Consider the following 18547-nt stretch of genomic DNA (forward strand, 5'->3'; position numbering starts at 1 on the left):
ATTGATTATATGGAAAGCTGCCTTCTGTATCCTGCTTCCTTATGTGACTTGTACAAAGCTGAATATGGTGAAAAGCTGCCTATGGAACCTGCTGCTTCCAGAGTGTATTTGCAGATGTTTTAATACCATGTCCATTCAGTGTTCATTCACATGACATTGTCTATACCTTTCTTTTGACCATTTTAATGATCTGTACATCAGCTTCCATTGCTGTGGTATTGAGGGTAGTAGTTTTCAGCAGCAATCCATCTAATCTAAGGTAGCCTTTCCATCTCCCCCAGCCTCTTATTCATGCAAACTTGTCTCTTCCTTCTGCCTCTGGCATTATCCAGTGACTATGCAGCTGTGCCAACATAGTTGGGGGGGGAGGAGTATGCAAGAGTGTTTGGTTACTGCTTAACCTTTCACTAAAGAAATGCATACTTTCTGGTGAAATACATTAGTGAAGGCTGCTGGGGCCCTTGTATAATCTTTGGTATTTCATTTGGTGAGGAAAAAAGGCTGTGCTTGGGATGAGTGTTCAGCTTTGAATTATTAAATGCCTATGTGTGGGGTTTATTCCAGTTTTTGAATAGTCATGGTTAATTGAGAAGAACTACCTCAAGGTTCTGAGATTCAGAATCTTCCAGTGATGCTACAGTATGCAAAAGGTCATTGTTGCAAAAGGTCAGTCTTATCCCTGTAGTGGAAGTTGCTCTCCTGGTGCCAGTGAGTGGGGTCAGTCTGACCTCTGCTTGAGTGTTAATTTCCATTTCCCACTGTTGCTGCTCTTCTGACCTTCTGAGATAGGAATCTGATGAAGAGACTGGTTCAGAAAAGGTTTTGGTCTGGATTCTGTGCTATCAGATGTTTATCCTAGTTTCTGTGATCAGTTTTTACTTCACAGACTCGCAGTAATTGGTCTGGCATATAGCTGGGACCTCATGGAGTTCTTGTATTTCATTAAGTTTAGTCCTGTTACTGCAGATAATATTATGGAGCATCAATAGGTCAACTATCTTAAGATCTTCCTGATTCCTTGTGCAGCCCTTCCTTTTGGAAGGTAAATTAACTTTCAATTGCCATTAATTGATGCATTCATCAAAATTTTCCAAATCTGTCCTGATACAGAGTAAATATTTAAAATTGTCTGGTGCCTGTCAGAGACAGGAATCCATAAGCTATTTTTGAGTCTAGATTGACTCCCATAAGCACTTCACCACATGAATAATTGCCTCCCTTGGACAACAGAGGTGTTCCAATGTGTGTACAGAATCAAAGATCCACTTTGATTCAGAGTTCAGCTTTGGAATAACCATGTTATTATTGAGGAAATCATTAGAATCAAAAGGACGAGGAAATTTGTCTCTGGTCAAAATTGTTTTTTTAGTATTGTTTTCAAAGAGAATTCTCTGTCATTACTTGTTTAAAAATCTTACTTGCTTGCTAATTTAATAGACTTCTCTCTGATGGATGACTACTGACAAGAAATACTTAGAAAGGATGCAATTTAAATATACTGAAGTCAAAGTTAATTGCATTAAACCTTCTTAAAATACAAGAATCATATAATACCAGGAAGATAAACATCTAGCATGCAGAAATTACATTACTACATTCCTTCTCTCAGTTCTACAGGTATGCTTTTTCATAATGAAAGACATAAAGGACTTGAATATAGTTTAAACAACCATTTTAATTTCTTACAATGTTCTCAGTCAAACTTTTGAGGTTCAATCATGCCCAGAGCTGAGAACTCATGCTGCCCATGGAGAGTCTTCCCAGTATCTCCATAGTTAAATTATATTTATTTTGTACATCGTGTCTACTCTCACAAGAATGTGGCAATAAACATAGTAGTAGCAAACCTCATACATCTTTCAACACCTACTTCCCCCCAGGTCTTTGCTTTTAAAAATCTTCACTTTATTTACTTTTACTTTAGTATGAAATTAATAGTAAACCTTGATGAAAAGAAGTTTAACTTGCAGGATTGATGTTTTAGCACAGTCTGCTTTCAAAATAAAAGCTTTTATCTTATTGCTACAGGAAAAATATTCTAAGAATGGTAAATACTGTATTTTCTTATGAAGCTTCAAGGTCAGTAATGCTTCTTTTTTCCAAGAAAACATGTTTTTATTAGTTTGAACCTTAAAATGGATGGTTTCAGCTTTTGTTCTGATTGCAGCTGGCAAAAGAAAGTGCTCAATCTCTAGAAATAAAAATCAGTTTGACCTAGTAATGGCTACAGGGATCTTAGAGACCAGAAATTCACACTGTAAAAATACCTGATATAATTTAGGAGCTCAAATCTCACTGAGAGTGGCCTTAAAATCCTACATCCTTTAGAGGCTTTGAAAATGTTTTATTACCCAGCCAGTATTAAGCAGTGTTTACTGAATGCTTGGCCATTTAATAGGCATCATGAGATTTTACAGGGACGGGATGACCTGGGACCAAAGTATAGCCCTGCTCAGACTCTATCCCCCTGGGAATGAATCATAGCAGGAAAAGATATTTTCCTAAATATCCCTTCGTTATTGTGGTTTTGTTTTCTTCTGTGTGTCTCTCTATTTCACAGGATACAAATGAATGCCTTATATAATTTTTTTTTTTCCCTTCATCTTCTTGGTTTGCGCTTTTATTGCAGCCATATCATCTTCCAAACACCTGTTCCTGTTTTAACTCAGTCTTAATCTCTTGCCAAAAGCTGAACTCTGGTAGGAATGCAGTAGTCCCAATAAGGTGTTAAAAATAAAATAGTAGTTGATACTTAAATACCCATTTATATACACAAACAAATTAATCCTCATACCTCATGCAGGGAGGTATTTATTCTCATTCCAGCTTTAATTGCCAGGAAGCAAAGAGAGAATTTAAGCAGCTAATTTTCCAAACTTGCTTTTTTTTTCCCATGAAGTTTTCAAAAGATAACCTAATGAAGATATGTGTTCAACCTATCTAGATTTAAAGTGTTGTATAACAGTGCCACATTCTCCTTTAATCTCCTCTACTGTTTTCTTTAGAGTTATGGTAGATTTGAGTGTTCGGATTGCATGTAAAAATAAAGATTGTGTGTTAATGTGAGCATGTAACCAATCTCTCAATAAAAGATATAATTATTTCTGTTCTCTAATGCGCCCATTTTATGTCATGCTCCCTCTGCCCCCTCCTCACACCTTACTGGTATTTCAAATCATATGTCAGGTAGCATTTCAGTTTGGTATGTAGAGAAATGGGTATGCACACAAGAGATGGCCATGTCTGACACTGTGGCAACATTGGGTACGTGACAAGTTATCCCAGAAGTTTCAACATGACTTCACAGTGTGCTCTGCTCCTGTAGCATTTGCTGAGGGAGAATCTTAGAAACCCAGTTTACATCTGTGTACTGGTTTGTATGACATAACTAACTATGAACATTGCAGGATATGAAGAGGGTAGACTATTGCTTGGCTTTCAGGATTTGGTGGATTTTCTTTTTAGATTAAAAAATGTAACAGTTTAGAGACAAAAGCAAAACTAAACTGCATTTATACCCTCCAAGCCATCGGCAAGTAGAGAATTAACCAAAGTGGTTGGCTTGTTTCCTTGTGGCCTCTGTTTGTAAAGCACCTTACCACAGTAGTTTTTAATAAATCTTTTGCCTAAATCTTTGTCTATTGGGTTTTCTAAGGCATTTCAGTGTAAGAGATGAGAAGGTTGTCTTCTGATTGGCCTCAGACAGACTCTGAACGGTGACCTAAATTTGGACAAAAAGAGAAAGACTGACTTTCATTAAATTAAAATTCAAAGCTGCCTTGACCTACAACTGAATATCTGATGTCTCTGGCATCTTGCCAGTGGTGAATCCTGGAGATAACTGTATTGCTTTTACTCTGGGAATTAAGGAGAGTGTGAGAGAAACTCAATTTATTTGGTTGATGTCTGCATGATAGCCTTGTTAATGCACCCCAATTGCATCTCTTTTATTTAGTGCAAATGCTTGCCCACACTTCAGTTTGTAGCAACATATACTGCTCTTTCCTCCTTTCTTCTTAGTTTTCCTGTTGGCTTCCTCTTTCTCTTTAGCTTTCCCCCATGCTTCTTCTAAACCTGAAATATTCTTAGCCTGTTGTTTTACTCCTATAAAGGGCAAGGAAGTTGAGGGGAGAAAAAAGACAAGAAACATAAGCAAGGAAAGGCATCTCCAGCCAGGCCCTGAAGGGGATTCTGACTTCTAGATTTTACCTGCTGCTGCAGCAGGGAAACAAATAACTATTTTTGTCGTAATCTTGCTTTTCCCGGAGAAAATGTGAGCAAGACTTTATCTCCTACTGCAGTATATCTGACACAGTGCAGGTTGGAGGTAAATCCTGATGAAAGGTGTGTTGTGTGGGTTTAAAGGAGAAGGATTGATTAGGAGTAGTGGTTAAAAATAGGAGATAGACAATTTGAGTTACTGTGAGGAATGATTCAATAACAGGGAATAATAGCGAAAATGTTAGTTTATGGTGAAGGGATCATTTGAGCTGGAAAATGAAGCTGGTAATAGAAAAATAGATTATTCATTTTTCTGGTTTGGATGATGCAGACTTGAAAGTCACCTTTCTGTTTTTGAGTGTGCTACAGTATTTCATGTCTAAAAGGAGAGGAAAGGACACATTTTCCAGCTTAGAATCCAGCTGTGTTACTGTGTAATAAAGACCTAAAACCAGTTCTTCTCTTTCACATATGTTAGCACTTCCCTCTCTTTAAGACATAATAGGATTGAAATAGAGTAAGAGGGTATTTTGGGGAGATAGGATGCCTCATAAATTTTGTTGCAGAGAATACCACCTAAGAGCATCTAATTGAGAGCAACAGCCATGCAAATGACCAGAACATCCCACATCTGGGTAAGCCAGCATCTAATCAAAGACATAAGTGCATTGTGTGCTGTGAAACACACCTGGCATGCACCATACTTTATCAGCTTAATTTTGAGAGAGGAGATTCACTGTTTAAGAGAGGTTATGTGGCCACTTAGCTCACCCTATTTATTCTCTCTGGAATTAGGTACAATTCACTTGCTTCATGGTCAACAAAATAAATCCATATTACTTCTCTGTTTAGCCCTTTGTTTTATAACACAGCAGACTGTTCATAGTGCCTTGTTCAGGGCTTTTTTCATCCTCATCTTCAATGCTGGAATACCATAAAAAATGCAGCTGCTGAATGCCACAGCAGCACCAGTGTGTCAGTTCTTTCCCTTTCTGGGGAAAATACAGCAGTGTATTATTGATTCTGATCAGTTGAAACAGATTCTCAAGAGTGCAGAGAAGTCTAGTGGCACAAGAGCTGCAAAAACAGAGCAAGGGCTCAGAGTGACATGGCTTTCAGGGATTTGTGCAGGAGCAAGTCCTGCCGTGACAGCAGTCTGTGAGTGTGGAATGGCCCACTGGAGTGCAGGGCTTGCAAAGAGTGGCAGACACACCCTCCTCCAGTTCAGCCTCATGACACACCTTTCAGCAAGGCCGAGAAGTTTGTAGAAGCTGCATCATAAGTTTCAATTTGGGCTGTCAGGCATTAATTTCTTCACATCTCTAGCCTGAGGCTACAGCTGGCATGCAATTAATTGGCACAGCAGCTTGCAGTGCCTCGTTTGTTTTAGGTTAACCTGTGTTTCACAACTGCCCATAAATATATGTGCTTAAACAAATGTTTTTCTGCAGCAGTTTAAAGCCACTTGATGCAGAAATATATGTGCTGCTCTGACTGCATGATTAGTTTTAAGTTTGGAGTGTGGTGACTACTGCAGTAAAAACCAAACTTCATCTGGTGTTGACTAAGGAAATCCCAAATTCCATGGGGTTTTTAGCTCAGTTTGCTTTGTATCAGTAATTGCAATGTAACATGAGTACCCAGTTGCACACTCTGTTATGGTTTACACTCAAAAAAGTGTATGTAAGACTAGCAAAGGTAAATAATATTGCTATTTCTGTGCCTGTCTTTAATAATGGGTACCTCAAGAAGTAACATCTGCCATGGAAGTAAAAATAGTACAGGCTAATGAAGAAGGGTTGGCAGAAAACGAAATAAAGCCATGAAGTTTTGGGGCTTCTAGATGTAAAGAAACAAGAAGATTAATAGCCATCTAATCTTGAAATAAACCCAAAAAACCTTCTCCTTTTTTTTCACATGAAGGACTACTTGATCTAAAATGTTGAAGAGTTGCTTGTCTTCAACTAAAAACATGTAGAGATTTATTTTCTATTGTTTTTGCAACTGCCAGTGGTTTTCTCTCTAAAGCTTTGGCAAGTTTCATCATGCAACTGTTAACAATAGCAAAGTGATAGCTTGCAGTACGTATGCACAGCCTGGTACTTCAGAGAAATTTCTTGCCTTTTCTCATTTATCTCTGTCACATTTCAAATCTAGCTTCATTATTATAAGAAATTAATACTTTAGCAAGGATTAGGTTGAAAGAATGCATGCTGATTTATAGATGGGTTTATTTCTTAAATCCTGGAGGTACATTATCAGATCGAGAAATCGTATTTAAAGAAGGAAGCCCTTGCTTTGGTTGAAATTAATTCCACTAGAAATTGAATGAAAGTAATCTAATTCTCTTTCTTCTTGGTTGTTTTGGTTGTATTTCACATTTTCTCCAGCTTGGACAGAAGTGATTTATCTGAGTAGTGTTCTAGTCAGTTTCTTCCTGCATTGAAGACTGGAAACCCAGATATGTACAGTGCCTTTCACATTGTACAGTGGAGGACTTACCTTTCCCCAGCCTTCTCCTAGGAGTTCTGGGGAATTTCACTCTTCAGATGACAGGTCTGCTGAAGCCAGGCTCTTCCCAGCTTTCGTTGCCACCTCTGTTCCTCTGTTTCTGTGGTAGCATTGCACTGACCAAAAGTATGTTTCTTGTAAGACCTTACAGCTGGGTGAAGCACATATTCATTGAGATGTGAAATTCCCTGCAGATATATCTGCTAAAGAATGACCTCAAAATCCTGTGGAGTGAGTGAGGCCAAGAGTCCTTCACAGAATATCCCTTCCTCCATACCCAAATCTGAGCCCTGTAGGAGTTAGTGCGTCAGACTGCAAAGCCACCATTCCACATCCCTTTGTTCTTCAACCCAATTTCTAGGGCTTTAGTTTACTGGGATAGCTTGGTTCCACAATCTGTGCTTCTGTTGGCTTCATTACTGCCTTCATGACATAGTCCTGCAGCACGGTGCTGCTGTGTTTGTCTGGGAGGGTATGCCAGATGTATTTTAGTTTCTTTGGAGCTTCAGCATGATAGTGATAGTCTTGAATGCTCTTACATTGACCCTACACAGTAATTTTGTTACTTCATTAAATATTTTAAACTTGGCTCGTACAACGATATATGTTCTGTCAATCTGTAGTATTGTTTTAGTGACCTTTTCAAGGGACTTTTATTCCTCTGAAGACATTTTTGTTCAAAAAAATTTGAATTTGTTTCTATGGTAAAATATTTAAGACATACCAACCTAGTGATATGAAGTTATGGTGCTGCGAGCACAGGCTGATGTTCCCTTGGTTTTCTTAGACCAGAATGGTAAAGGAAGGATAATTAAACACTTTTTCGTGTTCTGGTGCATACTCAAAACCAGACTTCTCACTGCATGGCATTTAAAGCATGTTGAAAAACTTTCCCTGTGTGAGCGAACATGAAACAATTATTGTTGACGTGCTGTGTGAAGTGGCTGCTATTGATGGGCTGTGGAGGGGATATTGGAGCAGCCAAGTGTGCTTACATGACCTCCATGCCATAGGAGAAACAAGCACTGAGTGAGCCAAGGTTCAACTATTATCACAAGAGCCTGGAGTACAGAAGACAAAGCGCTAACCATCAGTGTAACAGAGACACCTTTCCTGCTGGAGCGTAGCCAGTGAGCTTGAGGCTGCCAGGAGGCCCTACAGGGCAAGTACATAGTGTACTGTCAAGGAAGGCTCATCTCAATGATTGATGGGTTCCATCATCTTGGAGGGCTTTTCCAACCATAATGATTCTGTTTCTGGCTCCTCTCATTCTTCTAGTAGCGAACATGCTGCTTTACTCTCCAATTTCCTCTAAAAATGCCTTTGCTCTCCCGAAAAGCCACCCCAGAGATCTAGGGGTAATATGCAACAGCTTGGTAACATTCATGTCTGGAAAAGACAGCTGCTTTTTTATGGGTCTCTGGATTCAGTGGGAGCAAGTGTAAATATAGCAGTTAATGTTCTCTCACGTCTCTGCTCATCTACTGCCATCTGCTTTGTGTCCATTCATTCACACTGGTGCCAAATGTATTTCTGGAACAGGGTATTTGTGCATCAGCAGGCTTGATCCCAGATTGTTAGGTGAGAACAAATATATAAAATGTATGGTGTGGGTAGGCAGGTGAACTCGTAAGATTTAATGTGGCTATTTATAATCAGCCATTGCCAGTAGTTGCTAATCCACAGGGTAATGGTAACAGTTATAAGTTATCACTGCTTCTGGTGGTGGGGCAGGAATGGAAGGAGCGCTGTTACCCCTCTGGGAAAAACCTTATTCCTTTGTCTGCTTTGTTCCTTTTCAGCACCTATGGCAACACCAACTTCTTGCAGAGTTTATCAGAAATCAAATATTTATAGAACTGGGACCTAGACATGGTACAGATGCTTTAATCCTCCCACTCATTGATCTGTCATTATTTTACAGGAGTTAGAAGTGTGTCAGGCAGGGTTATGGCCTTCTCTGTCTAATATTTATGTTTATGCACATTGTCCCTGTAGTGGTATTAGTGCATTATTAAATATGGGGATAAGGGATATGTAGGTTCAGTTATACTCACACAAACATGTTTATATCACTTTCTCTGAGTCTTTTTCCAAGGTAGAAATGTATTCTATGTACAGGGCATCTTGACTGCAATATAATTGCAACCACACAAGCAGTTGCACTAGCTGTAGTTATTAAGGCTTAAGCTATGACACTTAGCACTAGCCATAACATTTGTAGCAATACAAATCTGGATGTATTAGACTGGTCTGAGGCTTTGAGTATATGCTATCTTTCAAATCCAGCTGTACATGTAGAAAAAAACACTGTCCTCAACTTTTCACTCTCATTTCCACCAGAGATTTGTCTCTCGCCTGTGATCTGCCAGGAGAATTGTTTGTGCAAGCCCTCCCTTTCTTGTTTCTAGGATAGACCCATCCATTCAGTGCAGATCAGAGGGCAGAGTTTGGTGCATTAGTCTGAATTCACCAGACAGTAGGAGATACTCTGAAGTGGTCTTTTGTGGGAAGAGAGGAATGGTAACTTGCAGCAGAGAGACACCATGAGCCTGTGAGATTAGTATCATCCAGCACAGCTGGATCTAGGAGCAGAGGTCTGCCCACGGCTGTCCTTGTCTTTTTGGGAAGGTTATTCTCTTCCTTTGCACATGGATGGCATGGCATTGCTTGATTACCTGTCAGCCTTGAGTGGAAATAAATACAGCATTTGATGTTGATTGTAGGCTGTAGCCTTGCTGGTGTGTAATCAGCATTTCCTCTGCAGTCGTTTCATCACGCCTGATTTCACACTAGCACATGTGCAGGATTAAAGCATGGGTATCTGTCTATGTACAGACTGTCTGTTGCAGTAGATATGATTTAAGATAGTCATGTAAGTTGTGTTCTTCTAAAACGCAATGTAGCATTATGAACTGGGCATGGTAGTGTTTAAAAATTGTCTAATGTTCAAAGAAGACAGCAGTAAAATGTCTTTTATGCATTTAAACTTCAGGTTTGAGCTGGGTGGTGTTTTATTATTTGTTGTGCAGTGGAAAAAACCACAGCAGTCATATTTTAGGAAGCATTCAGAGCTTTAATTTCTTCTGCTGAAACTGAAGCATGCATATCTACTTTCAACCCACTATTTTCCTTTATAATTATGCAGGAGTAAATTGAAGTACAATTCCCTCTCTAAAACTAAAGAGAAATTCTGTATCTTCTCCATACTTTCGTTTAGCTCTTAGGAGAGACATAAGTATTAAGAATCCTTCATTGTCAGCTTCGAGAAACATACATAGGGATTTTTATGCACCATTCACTTGGACTCCTTAAAAGAGAGCAATGTAAGAACAGTTTCAAAGCTTGTGTTACAACGTGGGAATGCAACTTTTGATGTATTATTTCCTGTTTTGTGGAAGTAAGAATCTGGCTCCTGGGATGGTTCTTGCAGCTGATTCAAAGATTGAACTTCTTTTTCCTTGCTTAGTTGATTTGCAGATTGCATTTCTTTAAAATATGTTGTTTAGCTGCTTCTCTCATGCTCCTGTTTCTCTTACAGCAGTCATCCACTCTGCCAGCTCACCTAGTGTTAGTACTTAGTAGAAGAGATTTCTTTTCACCACCTTCAGCTGTCTGGAACCACCTTCTTTTATCTCTAAATTGGTTAGGTCTCCATAGTTTAAAAAATATTTTAAGAAGTTGCAATTATTTTCTTTCACCTTTTACTCCTCAGTGTTTGGACATACTTCACTTGACCAGGTTGCTCATGGCAAGTGAAATTTGAACTAGATTATCTTTATGGGTCTCTTCCACCCCAAACCATTCTATGATTTTCCTGAGAAAATCAGGAGAACACATCTTCTAAAATTGAACATCAGTACCTGGATTTCTTAACTTGTCCTGACGCCAAGAAATTTTAACAAAGCTGACGCTGCTTTATTTACTGAAGGAGTATCTGAGCACTTTAAGAAGGGGACAATGTGCTGAGGTAAGGTCAGTAAAAAAACTGATTAGAGAACTGACTTGTGTTCTAAATTTAGTAATAAACCTTTGTAGATGAGATGTTTGGCACATTATTTTTCTTTCAAAATGCTGTCATAGCAGTGAAATACTGGATGTGCAGACTTTGCTGAAAGCATTGCTACTAAAGCTGGAAGAAGCTACTAGTTGTCTGTCTTGTCGAGAATGTATCCTAATAGATAGAAAACTGGGGGAGAACCAGTTGAGTAATGCCAAATGAGTAATCCCATTTTCCCATCCTATAGTAATTCATTTATTATGTAGAACATATAATTTACTGCTGTTTAGATATCAAACTGCATCTACAGTAACAGGATAATAAAGGGATATTTATATGCTTCATACGGAAGTGTGGATGGATAAGGTGAAACTTCATAAGTGGTTTTGTTTCAGCTGATTTTGTTCTGAAATACTTTCATGGGTTGCAGGTGTTTTTTAAACAGCTTGATTTACTTTTTTTTTTGCTGGTATGTCAGCTGTAGGAATGATCTAATGTGCTCTTTTCATTCACATTGGCAGTAAATATAAACACAGACACTAATAATTTATTGCTTTTGTTGCTTTTCAGTTTATTGGACAGTAGGAGAGCCTAGCAGTCTAGGGAAGCATTATGTTGCAAATAACTCTCTTATAAAGCAGAAGTAAAGTGTATTTTATGCATTATAAAATATAGCAAGCAGACAAATTAAACAAATATATCCACTCTAATGGCACTTCAAAACTGTGTACAAAGGAGTCTGCAGTCTCAGGCAGAAAAAGCTGCTTAAAATTTGAGTCTTGTGTATTGAGAGGGTTATTGCTTTTCTTGATTTTTCTATTTTTTCCTTGCAATGCAAGGACAAATCTCGCACATTGTTAGTGTCAATGTGAGTTTTGTCACATTGATTTGACTGGTGCCAGGGTTTCATTCCTAGCCTGTACAGCTTTATGACTTTTGCACAGAGCTAAGATTTTGCATTTGCTCATAATTATGTATATGTCTCTATTCATCTGAGCAACTAAATCATGAGGAAAGGTGACAAGCATATTGATTTTGCTTTCAATTTTTGTCTTTTAGGGTGGGAATCTTTGGCATAGTGGATAAATTTCCCTACATGATGAGTAGTCTCTGGCTTTTACAACATCCCTTGGATGAGCTGACAGAAATTATTTTGATGTAGCAGCTTACTGCTGGAAAATGCTGATGGAGCTGAAAAAAACACTTTATGGGAATGTGTCAGTGTGATGAGATTTGCATGGGAAATGCAGGCCAACTTCCATGCTGGCCAGCCAGCTGATTGCTGGCATGGTTTGCCTATAGACATTTCTGAAAGTGTATGTTCTTCAAATCATAGAATCATAGAATGGTTTGGGTTGGAAAGGACCTTAGAGATCATCTCGTTCCAGCCTCTCACCACAGGCAGGTTCACCTCCCACTAGACCAGATTACACAAAGCCCCATCCAGCCTAGCCTTGAGTACTTCCAGGGATGGGGAATCCTGTTCCAATGGCAGGATGGTTCCAATTCCACATGGGCAACCTGTTCCAATGCCTCACTATCCTTACCATAAAGAATTTCTTCCTTCTGTTTACTATAAGACATGAAAATTTTTGTTTTTGAATTTTAGTTCCAGTTTGGAAGAAGAAAAGAGTGATTTGGAAATGTGGGAGATTTCAGGGATCTCAGTTGTGTTGACTGTACAAACCCTTCCATGCAGTAACTGCAGTTTTCTACTGGCTTATTGCTGTTAGTCTTGGAGTAGCAAAAGAGTGTTCAGGAAGTGAGTTTGAATGATTTTTTTTTCTATTCTTAACCAAGAATTGTTGTCATGTCGCGTTTATGCCTTGGAGATGTCTTACTTAGACATGAATCCTTTGTATGACTGATTCTCTGAGAGCCATCTTAGATATGTTAAAAATTGCAGCTTTTTTTTTAATTATTATTCTTTATAGCAGACCTAGAACTCTCTTAAACATACTTTGGGCACAGGATCTAAAAAGAGTGTTTTAACTCTGTTTTAACCTCTGCTCTGAATACTCAGTGATATTTTATGCTTGCATTTAATTCCTTCTGGTTGATCATGCTTCATGAGTTCTTTTGTCACAGTATTGAGTAGAGTGGTGATTGGGGTCATCTCTGAAAATCTAAAGTTGATGGTAATTTTAATCTTCATTTAAGTGACTGTTGAAAGCTCTTGGAGAGAACAAAAGAGGAAGTGTCTGTCTCAGAAGTTCTTTTCTTGTATGTTTTTCATCAGACAGGAGAAATAGGTTGTATCTTTTCAGAAGACAGTTGTGTAACCTGGTAGTCATTTTTCTTTCTTTCTTCTTGCATTTTTGTGAAGGCATCTGTACAACTGTTTTTCTGTGTTTGTGATCAACAAAAAATATGTGAAGCAATCTCCTTGTCAGATAAGGATCTGGACATGTCATTTCCAGTCAGCTAACTTAGTTTTCTGCATTAGAATACTGCAGATCCTGAAGAACACTAAACAAAACCAAAATCCTACAGGAGAAACTGCTGCATGCATGTGACCAAGAACAAATGAGTTTGGGACAGCAGAAATCCTATAGATCTCTCGTATTTGATAGATCACCGTCCCTCTAAATAGCTGTTAGACAGTTCACTTAGTGCAGTAAAGAGAAGAGGTATATCATTTGCTATCTTCTGATCATATACAAGTATTTGTCTTCTCCCCTCTGGTAAGATTTTGGTTCCTGGTTATTTCAAAATGTAAGACATTTTTCTTTATGACTTTGGACTTCTCATCGTGACTTTGGAATCAGGATTTGACTTAGAGTGACAGCACTGTTCAAACAAACTAATATTCAGACAAAACTAGGAATGTGTCAAAGATTTAATCTTAGCTAGTTTCAAAATACTATCAAATAGCCTTTGAAGTTAGATGAGATAAACATTCTTTGTTATCCTGGGAGGAAAAAAAGTTTTAGTTCTGCAAAGCAGGCAGTGCTTGAGCAAAAAAAGAAAGTTTGGGAATTTTTAGGAGACATGTTAGGTAGAGGAGAGGTGGGTGGAAAAAGAACAAATACAGCCTCTGTTTTCTCGTTGCACTAGTGTGTTATTAAGTAAAAGGATTATTATATAATTTTTATCGTGACAAAGAAGCATCTTTGTTTTACCTGCAATGTTGAAATTAATCACAGTATTGTTTTTGCTTCCTTTTATAGGTTGCCTTTTTGAAGATTTGAAGAACGAAGATACCTGTGCTGAAAACTGTTGTTAGATTTATTTTCAGAAGAAATCTGTACAGATAATTTCCAGTGGTGGGACTTCTAGAAAAAAATCCCCTGACAATACAAAAGAAAGTGGGGTGGGGTGGGTGTGTGTATTCTTCATATCTGAATGTGTTTCAAAACCAAAGAAAGAGTTGACTTTTGTATCCAGTGCATTCTTAGATGTCATTCTAAGAGTGACTTACCTGTCACTCCTATGACATCCAGCTGGGATGACTATTATGATGTCTTCACTGCTAAAAGGAAATTCCCTGTGTATCTTGTACTGCCTTTACCAGTGTTTGATAGCAATGTATATATCCTTAGGAATGTTTACAACTGGTAGCAAATATTTTAAAATGCCATGGATACTAATGTGAGTTCTTTACTTTCTTTGTTCTTGTGAAGTTAGAGGTCCGACTTTAAAACATAAAATCTGTTTTTTGTAAAACTTATGTGTTTATCATGTATATTGTTTCTGCATTAAGGTTTGCCTCTCTGCTTGAGAGTAAAGGAAGACAGCATCTGCATTCCTACATCATATGTTTTGGAGAATCAAGGTTTTATGGTTATTTGGAACAATTATTATTATTTCAAGGAAAGTTAACATGCCCATTACTCATTCAATGATCTCACCATAGGAAGTGATCCTACAAAGTGTTGGACACCTCAGTTTTACACATCCGAAGACAAGAAGCTGAGGTCTCACAGCACCTCCTCTGGATATAACTTTTCTGTTACTATTTTAGTTTTCAGTATTGAAGGAAGAAAAAAATTATTCTGACTTTTGTATTCAGGGACTAAATAATCTAGCTCCAAGATACTTTGTCTGTGCACCAATGCTGAGTCATTTTATGAATAAAATATTTTTTCTAAATTAGTTTAACATTCTGCCTGATTTCTGTGACAGTTTCAGCTTCCCATGATACCTTGAGAAGGCTGACCTAGAACAGAGGATAGACAGAGGTAATTTAATTAAAGACTTTGATGGATACACCTTGGGGAAGACAAGAGCCTGGCCAGGGCAATGCCCAAGATGAACCCAAAATGGTCACAAAAAATGAACAACCGGTCATGAGGTCTCACACTTTTATAAGTTTTGGTCCATTTGCATATTGGGGTTAATTGTCCAATTACACCTTCAGATTATGAAATCCCATCCTTGTTTTTTTCTTTCTTCAGTCCACTGTTGCATATGCTCTTGGGCCTGAAACTTGTGATGGTTGTCCTTGGTTTCAAGCTAGAAAAGGAATTGTTTTGTCTCATACCTGCTCTGTGAAGAGAACTTACTAACACTTAATATGAGGTCAGAACTACACACCTAGGCAGCATGGAATCTAAAAATATGAATGCTAAAACTTCAGGCATCATCCTTTAGAGGCTTGACAAGGCCTTTGCCTTTTGGAGTCTCTATTTTAAATATTTATTAAGAATAGGTACTTAGTAACAGATAAGTAACAATAGTAAACAACTAACAATAGCAAACATCTAAAAATAATAAATAACAACAGATAAGTATCTAAGTATGATTGAGCAATTTGCAGAAGGAAATCATTCATACCACACCAAAATATTCCATCTTTCAAATATTTTTCAGCATATGGTGCTGTGGTTTGTGGCTCCAACATCAATATTTTTACTATAGCTGAACTTTCTCTTATTTTACACTCTGCACCCACTTTCCACAGTAAAGAGGGGCAAGAAGTTAGCAGGGGGACACAGCAGGGACAGCTGATCTGAATTGGCCAAGGGGGTATCCTGTACCATACAGCATCAAATACAGCAGTGAAAGTGGTGGTAGAGGAAGGGAGGGGGAGAGGGGTGTCTTCCAAGTTTGTGCTTGCTCAGAGAACACCTGAGCATTGGTCTGCTTGTGGGAGGTAATGAGTTACTGCCTTTGCATTGCTTGGTTACAATTTTGTTTGGTGGGTTTTTTTTTTCTTCCCCCCTGTTCATTTATTAAACTGCCTCTCAACTCACAGATTTTCTTGTTTTTTTCTTCCTGTTCTCTGCCCCATCATGCTGGTAAAGGAACGAGGGCGTGAGTGAGTAGCCGCTTACCTGTTGGCCGGGGTTGACCCACTACAATTGCAAGTAAAGTTGTGAAATCCCCAAAACAAAAAGAATAAATCTCTCTGTTGAAGCTGCCCTACCATTTGGGGACATTTTCCTTCTCTCAGTGTTCTCAATGGTCACAGTTGCCTGTCTGTGTCTGTACCAGAAGGAGGGCAATTTGACACGTTTAGTGTAATTTTTCCCTTTCTTTGATTCTAGCTCTGAGACCTCTACTGACATTTAACTTCTGAAATTACTGGAAAATATCAGACCACATATGATAGTAGATAGTTGTCTCAGATGTCTTTCCATTTGAAAATAGATTAATTTGGCCATGTTCAGAAAATAAATGATTGTGCTCTCCCATGTACCAGGCAATATGTTATTCAGAACTCCTATTTCTGAAGACAACTTTATTGGGTCTTTTTCTCCCCTCCTATTTTTTATGTCACATTTCCTACTGAGCTAGTAGTGGATTTGAAGTTTGACAGGTTCATTTGACACTTTCTTGAAATCTCTCTGCTTTATAAAAGCAAAACTTGGCCTTTGTTATCTTTGCAGTGAACCATGGGCTCTTATAAAAAATGGACTTAGGTTCAGAAAGACTGTTGAGTTCCCCTCACAGCTTTTTCCTTGACCCTTGCCTACCACTACCACTGCTCTTGCCTCCATTTCTCTCCCTGTTGAATAGCATGATATTTTCTTGTTTGCTTATTAACATCAGCATTTTGAGAAGTAGTGTAATTGCAAAGTACAGTTAGTTACTGTGTTATTTGCTTTGCATCCAGAGTTAGTGGTACATCTTAGTCTAGCTCAAATACCATGTTGGTATTCAACCATAACAGGAAGTTTGTGTAGTTTTGAAATGTGCAGACAGTAGCTCCATGAAGGTGGAAAAGCAAGCACCAAGATGGGGGCTAGCCTAGAAGCTGTGCCCTTACAAAACATTTGGTCATTATTGCTTGCCATCTCTCCCCAGCATTTTTATCTCTTTCAGTCTGTACTTCTCATTGCAGAAGCTGTCTTATTTTTTGCTTTTTGTAGTACCAAGCAGAATGCTAGTCCTGAAGTAATAATAATTAATCAATGATCCCAACCTGCATTAACTGAGATGTGCATCCTTTCCTAAGGTAGTTCCCAAATACTGTATGGCACCAAGAAGATATTAAAAATGGTAGCTGTAATTCTTATATGTTATTAGATTATAAAGCTGGCTATTGCTGTGGTGCAGAAAACATGCCTGTCTGTCAGTACTGTACTTGCCATTAGCAACAACAGACAACAATATTATTGCTGTCATTAATGGGTCACGAGGCAATTGCATCTGTGTAGGGCTTGCTATTTCTTCTTAAAAAGAGTGACCATTTAACTGGAATAGTAAATTGGCATACCAGAGTCCCAGTGGGGCTCTTTTAATTCCAAAATTAGGGTGGCTTTCTGGCCTCATTTAAATCCCTGCTAGAATAGGTTAGGATAAACTGAATAACAATAACAAATGGGTTAATCAGAGAGCTGTACTGGCCTTACCCTGTAAGTTGGAGGGCAAGTTCTAGTTTGCCTCCGTCTTACTTTCGTGTGCAGAGAAATTTTTGTATATAAGGAATAACTTTAATTAAAATTTACAATAGATGATTCTGCTCTCAAACATTCTGTGTTTAAATGCAAATACTTTCCAGTAATTTTCTTTTTGTTTTGCTGCCTTCGTCTTCATTCCTCCAGAACATCACTTTGTGGTTTCAATTTTAGACTTTGTCTCCTATCATTCCTCTCCTAGCTGGCTGCACTCCATTATAAATGACAGGTAACTTGCTTGAGGTACTGCTTTAGTTCATCAACCTCATTCCTTTTGGTTTTCCTCCATGTGGTTTTTTGCTACCATTGAATCACTGTCGTAGAAGTACTGCAAAATCTGCAGATGAACAAATTATAGAGACATTGAGCAACTCTTGTCTTTTGAAACAGATTCAGTTTATTCATTTAGAGTAGGCTGAGTTGCCTCATAGCAGATGCCAGGCAGCATTTGGCAACGTTCACAGAATATCAGGAATTTTGCAGGTCCGCATGAAAATGGCTCAGTAGCAACATCTGTGTCTTGTAATAGCTGAGTGTGACTGTAAGTGTTGAATAGCATGACATTTTTCTTGCTGTGGATGGCAATTGCGTCCAGGTCCCACAGTTCTGTGGTTCAGTGTGTTTGGCTGATGTTCTCTGAGCACAGCAGTAATGCTATTGTCTCATTGCCACAGGCTTTATTCCCGGCTAGATGTCTTACACATGGATTGTGCAGGTCAGTTCTGTGTTCTTAGTGATAGATGCTTCTTCTACTCTCTTATATTCAGTGATAATATAAATATCTATCAGTTTGTCAGTGTAAATAGTAGAAAACTGTTTATTTCAAAATATAAAACATCTATAAGTCTACCTTACATGCTTTTAATCACTTTCTCAAGACTGCAAAGTATTTAATTATTCATGTTCATTTGTGATAACTGGGTTTTCTGTATCACAGGCAGGATGGCACAGCTGCAGATGGGCTCTACCATGT

General features: G+C 38.3%; 1 protein-coding gene across 1 annotated transcript in view; it reads left to right on the top strand.

Moving 5' to 3' along the window:
* Nucleotides 1–14833, top strand: part of UBE3D (ubiquitin protein ligase E3D) — a 78413-nt gene extending 63580 nt beyond the window's left edge. Inside the window, exon 10 of the mRNA XM_041412343.1 lies at nt 13903–14833. Within this exon, the coding sequence (XP_041268277.1) occupies nt 13903–13923 (21 nt within the window). The 3' untranslated portion in view covers nt 13924–14833. The remainder of the gene's footprint in view (nt 1–13902) is intronic.
* Nucleotides 14834–18547: the final 3714 nt, after the last annotated feature.

This window comes from Onychostruthus taczanowskii, unplaced genomic scaffold (genome assembly GCF_017590055.1).
Source record: "Onychostruthus taczanowskii isolate IOZ18803 unplaced genomic scaffold, ASM1759005v1 scaffold39, whole genome shotgun sequence".
In the NCBI taxonomy this organism is placed as follows: Eukaryota; Metazoa; Chordata; class Aves; order Passeriformes; family Passeridae; genus Onychostruthus; species Onychostruthus taczanowskii.